This window comes from Lethenteron reissneri, chromosome 56, assembly GCF_015708825.2.
Source record: "Lethenteron reissneri isolate LAM-NWPU_2019-01 chromosome 56, ASM1570882v1, whole genome shotgun sequence".
NCBI classification, from domain to species: Eukaryota; Metazoa; Chordata; class Hyperoartia; order Petromyzontiformes; family Petromyzontidae; genus Lethenteron; species Lethenteron reissneri.
This window is the reverse complement of record NC_083834.1, coordinates 4,246,989-4,253,373: the sequence shown is the minus strand read 5'-3', so window position 1 is coordinate 4,253,373 and position 6,385 is coordinate 4,246,989. Positions and strand designations below refer to the sequence as shown.

Here is a 6,385-nt window from a genome sequence, read left to right as displayed (position 1 = left end):
CAACTTCGTTGGGCAATCATTTGCGAGAGCCAGGTCGCTTCTGATTTTTTTTAAAAAGCTACATTGCTCAGTTGGCCTTACCTGGTAAAAAAATATAGTCATCATGATCATCATCTCGCTGTCTCAGCATCTTCACCCCCTCGCTTGCGCGTCGGTGAGCGTGTGCGAGAATGTATTGGTTGGACAACCCGACGAAAGTATTCCTCTTCGTTTAAAAAATAATACGCTCGCAAAAAAACATTAAACGCAAAATTTGAGGGGCAAAACGCCATATTTGCGGAATACACCACGCCGCCGTTGACCCTGGCCATTGACCGAGAAACCCGACGTTCCTACCAGCTCCCTCCGCAGGAATGTGTTAACGCCTCCGGAAAGAGTCTCAGTTGCAGTGGCGACTCGTGACGTGTGCACGAGGTGGGGCTGTTGTCAGCTTTTATGAACGATCTATGACACACCCAAGGAGAAACCGTCTTCGGGCCTTGACACTCTCTGGACTTGAGAACACAAATCGTGGACGTACAAACGTTGAACTTTTGGCAGCGTATGTAGCCGCAACCGTGCCTATCGGATGGGTGTGTGGGCGAGTGGCTATGAGAGTGGATGAGTGAGTGACTATGCGAGTCTTTTTGTGCGTATTTTCAACTTTTCGCACCGTACGTAGCCAACCGTGCTAAAAATCGCAGGTGCGGGTGTTCAACGCGATAACGCCACGCCGCGTCTAAATCGCTTGGTTTGCGACAATCTCCTTGCTTTAAATTTCGATTTAAAGATTTCGTGACTGCAGGAATTCATCTTCTTGGTTTTTTCGGTAAAGTCACGTAGAAGGGAAGCAATACAATAATAATAAAACATAATAAAATAATATAATATTATGTTTTATTTTTATTATTTTATTACTTCCCTTCTACGTGACTTTACCGAAAAAAACAAGAGAAATCTCCTTGCTTCAAAAGAGACACGAAATGGATTCACGGCGCTCGCACGAATTCGATTGACGGCGTTGGCCGTTGTTGCTGCTGCCGCCATGCAGTGGGCACCATCCCGCGTGCGCACGGATTCCACCGTTGTCCGACGTTTCGCTCCGCGTGCTGATAAGCTTTTCCAGGGAGCGAACCATCGGACATCCAATGCCGACAAACACGCGGTAATAACAAACCCAAGAACACTCAAAAAACAAATCTAGGTTTTTTTTCTCTTCTCCAAAATGCGGGCATCTGTGCAGAGAAATCGCTGGGGGGGGGAAACAAAAAAACTTTTCATTCAACAGTAAAGTCACGTAGGTAAAAATAAAATTAATAAAAAAATAAAAACTATTTTATTAATTTTAATTTCATTTTTTACCTACGTGACCTTACCGAAAGAACTTAGAGTATGAATCCTTGCAGTCACGAAAGCTTCAAATCTAGAATTTTCATTCAACCTCCACTTGTCTGGCGGATGGAACGCGCCCCCTTGTGGATGACCAGTGCCACAGACACTGCTGATTTTGAACGCAGCAGCGCTCAAGCTGCCCCCAACCCCACACGTTTTCACAGATTGGGGGGGGGGGGGAAGCAAGGCTGCGGCATGGAAACCGTGCAGGAAAAAAAAATCGGAGCTTGTGCCGACAATGCCAGCGACAAAAGAAACACCGACGCACAACGCAATCATGCCGACACAGACTCACGTAGTCACTCACCCACACACACTCGCCCATCTCCGATTAGCACGGCTGGCTATGTACGGTGCAAAAGAAGTTCAACATACACACAGACTCACAGTCACCCACTCAGATAGTCACTCACCTACTCAATACATCACGACAGTATCACAAATCAACGGCAAGTAATTGTTTAAATACATTATTTTTTATTTAAGTCTTTGGAAGGAAAAAAAACAATCTCTGGTAACGATACGATTATGATTTTCACTCGCGATTATTTTTTTTTGCATAAAGTATATCCCGCATAATCCCATCTCCCCCAAAAAAAGTTTGCTTCGGAGAAAATAAAGAAATAGAACAGCAGAATCCAAAGCGACCGCCTAATTTACGACAATCAAATCGACGCGCGCAGCAAATTCTTAAGGCGAATCCCAAAGCAAATTTCAAGGTGCCGTTGGCACCGATTTTTTTCTTTTATGCGGCTACATCAACATTATTTCATTGCTTAGTAAAGACCAACGTTAATCTCGTTGGAGAGAGAAAAAAAAATCACCTGAAGTAAAAGAACAGAGCCCAATGATTTGTGAACGGTTTTGAGGAGTACTACAGTTTTCCCCACGGTAACACAATTAACCGCAGCGGTGCCATCGCAGGGCGTGTGATAGTAGGGGATGGCACAATTAACCCCAACAGCACCAACCCAAGGCGTGTGATGGTAGGGGGTGGGCTCAATTAATCCCAGCGGTGCCATCGCAAGGCGTGTGATGGTAGGGGATGGCACAATTAACCGCAGCGGCGCCATCGCAAGGCGTGTGATGGTAGGGGATGGCACAATTAACCCCAGCGGTGCCATCCCAAGGTGTGTGATGGTAGGGGATGGCAAAATTAACCGCAGCGGTGCCATCGCAAGGCATGTGATAGTAGGGGGGTGGCACAATTAATCCCAGGGGTGCCATCGCAAGGCATGTGATGGTAGGGGGTGGGCTCAATTAACCCCAGCGGTGCCATCGCAAGGCATGTGATAGTAGGGGGGGTGGCACAATTAATCCCAGCGGTGCCATCGCAAGGCGTGTGATGGTAGGGGGGGGGTGGCACAATTATCCGCAGCGGTAAGGCGTGACATCGTAGGGGGTGGCACAATTAAACCCAGGGGTGCCATCGCAGGGTGTGTGACGGGGAGGGTTGAGGAGGAGGAGACACGGGGGAGGACAAGGAGCATCTCCGCAGACTTGAGTGTCCGTCGTCTCAGATGATGGCGTCCGTGTCTCCCCTGGAGACAAAAAAAGAAAGTTTAATCGGGGGGGTCTCGTTACAGAGCAAAACCCGCACGTTCACACCCCTCGGCTGTCCGCCAAATATCATCAATCGGTCGTTATTCGAGACGTAAATCAAACTTCACGATACCGTCAGTCGCCACAACAATAAACTTTTCGCATCACTTTTAAAATCACGTGACGCCCACGTCAAATTTTACAGCATGGCGATTGTCGCAATTATCGGTTAAAGTAACTTTGTACGGTAAATTTTTATTTTACCGTGTTAAGAGTTGCTTTGCTGCGCTGTTAACGAATAAAGGCGATTTAAAAGCTCTTAAAACTGCAGTTCGATCAACGTACGACCGGTGCAAGTCTTCCGAATCTCGTTGCAACTTATGACGCTAATAAAAGCATGCCTAAAAAACAACATGCCGCCAGGTAAGCTAAAATTAATTAAACCGACTACGAAAATGCTGAGGTCACGTAATAATCCCCCCGCCGTCAACTGTTCTGGCAAACATTCTACCAAGCACACATTTAAAAGATAATAGCCATTTATTTACTACCTTAATTAGGGAGTTTGTCATTTCACATATATTTATTGACCAGAGACAGAATATTAAAATATAGAAATACAATGCCCGTCACGATATTTTGCAAAACGAACAAGACATTTATAGTGGACATTTAAATCGTGCGATTCAGCATCACCGTGCCGCGGCAAACCTAAGCTACGAGTTCACGCCCTGTGCTAAAATCACCGCAATGGAAACTCGAGGTTTTTGTTTTAGATCGCGTAAATATAAATGTGTCGTTAAAACCGCCACTACCCTGCCACAATTAAGTAAAGTTTGTCACGTAAAGACAACGTCCCCCAATTTGTTACTAGCTCAGCCACGCACCGCTGTGTTGGACTCTGGCTGTACGTCTCATGATACTGGTTGTAGTTGTGAAACATCACAAATTGTAAATGTTGTAGTGGGTTTACACTCCAACACAAACCGGTTCATGCTGAACTAGTAACCAATTTGCACGTTGTGTTTACGTGACAACCCTTACTCATTGGTTATATTGGGTGGTGGGGTGAGTGGCTATGTGAGTGGATGAGTGTATGCATGTGTCTAGAACTTCTCTCGCACCGTACGTAGTCAACCGTGCTAAAATCGGAGGCGCGGCCAAGGGCTAATCCTGACAACTAGAACCCCCGCTTAGCACCACCTACTGGATACATCCAACTTACCTCCGACAACACTTATAGCTGTACAACATTAGACAGCATTTTTAGATACACAATTTACAATGCCATTTGATAAGAAAACACATTTCGACTTTGCTGCTCCACATTTTTATAGACTACCCTTGCTGCACATTTACAGCTCTGTTCCTGCCACCCCTTCTCTTAAATCCCCATCTCTAGGTCCCCTAGTAAACCAAAACATAGGAGATTACTGGGACAGGCACCTCATTTTCTCTTCTGGCCACCTCTTGCTTTCATTTGTTTGTAGTTTTTTTTGTCCACCCATTCGCGATCCCGTACCCGTCAACCCCTTATCAGCGCCCTACCTTATTACAGACCGATTCAGACCTTATTGGTCACCTCCGTGCCCCTTACGAATCTCAACGTTGATCCATACCAAGGGTGGCACAGTCGGGGTTTTTTACAATCGGGTTTAATTGTCTTTTTATATTAAACCCGATCATCTGAGATTGGGAGAAATCCGGTTTAATCGGTTCTAATTGCAGAACCGCACTTCGCCAACTTCTCAACGATGGGCTTCATCCATTCCAAGCTAAGGAACTCACTGGCGCCCACGAGTGTGGAGGAGAAGCTCGTGTTCATCAAGACCAACCTGCCCGCTGCATTCTACCAGAGGTGTGGACTCGAGTCATGTGACTTGGACTCGAGTCAGACTCGAGTCATGAATTTGATGACTTGAGACTCGACTTGGACTTGCATAACAATGACTTTGTCCCACCTCTGCATTCTACGACTATCCCGTGCCCGATGGCCACGAGTACGATAGCAGCACCGACGAGGAAGCAGCCTAAGCCTATCAGAGTTTCGTATTCATTAAACCAGGTTCTAATTCCCCGAAATCGGGTTTAATTGTATTAATGAAAAACCCGATGCCTGCCGCTGGAAAAATCGGGTTTTTTCCACCCATGATCCTAACAAAGTCCCATCACAAGGGAGAAGCACAAAACAAATAGACAAAAGAAAATCGTCCGTATTGAAACAGATGTACGCCGTATGGACCTGAAAACTCAATTTCCCTCTACAAGAATACTGGCAAACCGTATGGATTGACAGCTCTGCGATTCACGCGCGCTCATTTAGTTTCCGACCGCTAAAAAATTACCGACTATTTGCCGCGTGCGACGAGTCAAATAAACGCGACATCCGAACAAAACGGAGACGCCACACAAAGTGATTTGTTACAGAAGCACAACACAGCAGGTGCACCGCAGGTACAACAGCCGCCGTTCGTCACCGAGTGGCGGTGACGTCACCACGGCACTTGTGCCAGTCTGCGCGCACTTTGAAAGGCCACGTGAATTGTCAAACGTGCGCCGGCAGGTCACGTGACAGACCCAGGAGTGCCATGGGTTGACCGAGATGACTGGCAGATGCGCCATCTGTTCCCCCCTTCCTATGCCAACTCGCTGCGTTTTAACCGTCCTGGGCGCTCCGCTCGTTGTTCCGAGCGTCCCTCCTCTGCCCTCCGTCGTTGCTGGAGAGCGACCGACTGCCTCCAACTGCCAGGCAGCAGCGTCCTTCACGAGCCTCATCTGCAGAGGCCGATCTTGACACCACTGGTACCGGACATCGGCCAAAGTCCGCTCAGCTCCACATCATTCCGTCTCTTCCCGAGCCCGCGCACACACACACACGCAGACAGGAGGAGGAGGAAGAATAAGCAGGGCGAGCCGTGGGGACGAACCTCGCGGTGGCGCGGACCCCACTTACAGGTGCTGGTAGCGCGGGTTGCGCGTACGGAAGTACTTGAAGGCGAAGAACAGCAGCGCCTGCACCGCCACGGCCAGCACCACGCCGCCCACGAAGCTCACGGCGTCGAACGAGCGGACAGACCCGTCCGACGGCACGACGCCCGCGGCCGCTACACGCACACACACGCAACAAAGACAAAGATCCCCCGTGTAGCCTTAACAGACTGTTGGGGCAAGTGATATTTGCGAGGAGCACCTACAAAGGCCGGCACGGTACACAAGGGGGGTGGGTGGCCAGCAACGCGCGAGCACACACACACACGCGCGCGCGGGAACACACGCACCCACGTGCTCAGACTCGCTCCACCAACTCACCTCGGTGGAACCCCACACCAACCGGCTAACACATGCACAGGCACAGAGACAAATATCCCCCGTGTAGCCTTAACAGACTATTGGGGCAAGTGCTGTGATGCGAGGAGCACCTACGAGGGGTGGGTGGGTGGGCCAGCACCCACCCAACTCCCTCGAGTCAACC

General features: G+C 48.7%; 1 protein-coding gene across 3 annotated transcripts in view; it reads right to left on the bottom strand.

Annotated features, from left to right (window-relative positions):
* Positions 1–1,828: 1,828 nt before the first annotated feature.
* Positions 1,829–6,385, bottom strand: part of LOC133356994 (porimin-like) — a 47,214-nt gene continuing 42,657 nt past the window's right edge. For 2 of the 3 annotated variants that reach the window (XM_061574737.1, XM_061574738.1), the window contains exons 5-6: positions 5,867–6,017; positions 1,829–2,912 (exon numbers count right to left, since the gene is read on the bottom strand). In XM_061574737.1, coding sequence (XP_061430721.1) covers positions 2,888–2,912; positions 5,867–6,017 — 176 coding nt within the window. In that variant the 3' untranslated portion in view covers positions 1,829–2,887. Of the gene's footprint in view, positions 2,913–5,840; positions 6,018–6,385 lie in introns of all 3 variants that reach the window. The other variant, XM_061574739.1, reaches the window with a different exon arrangement.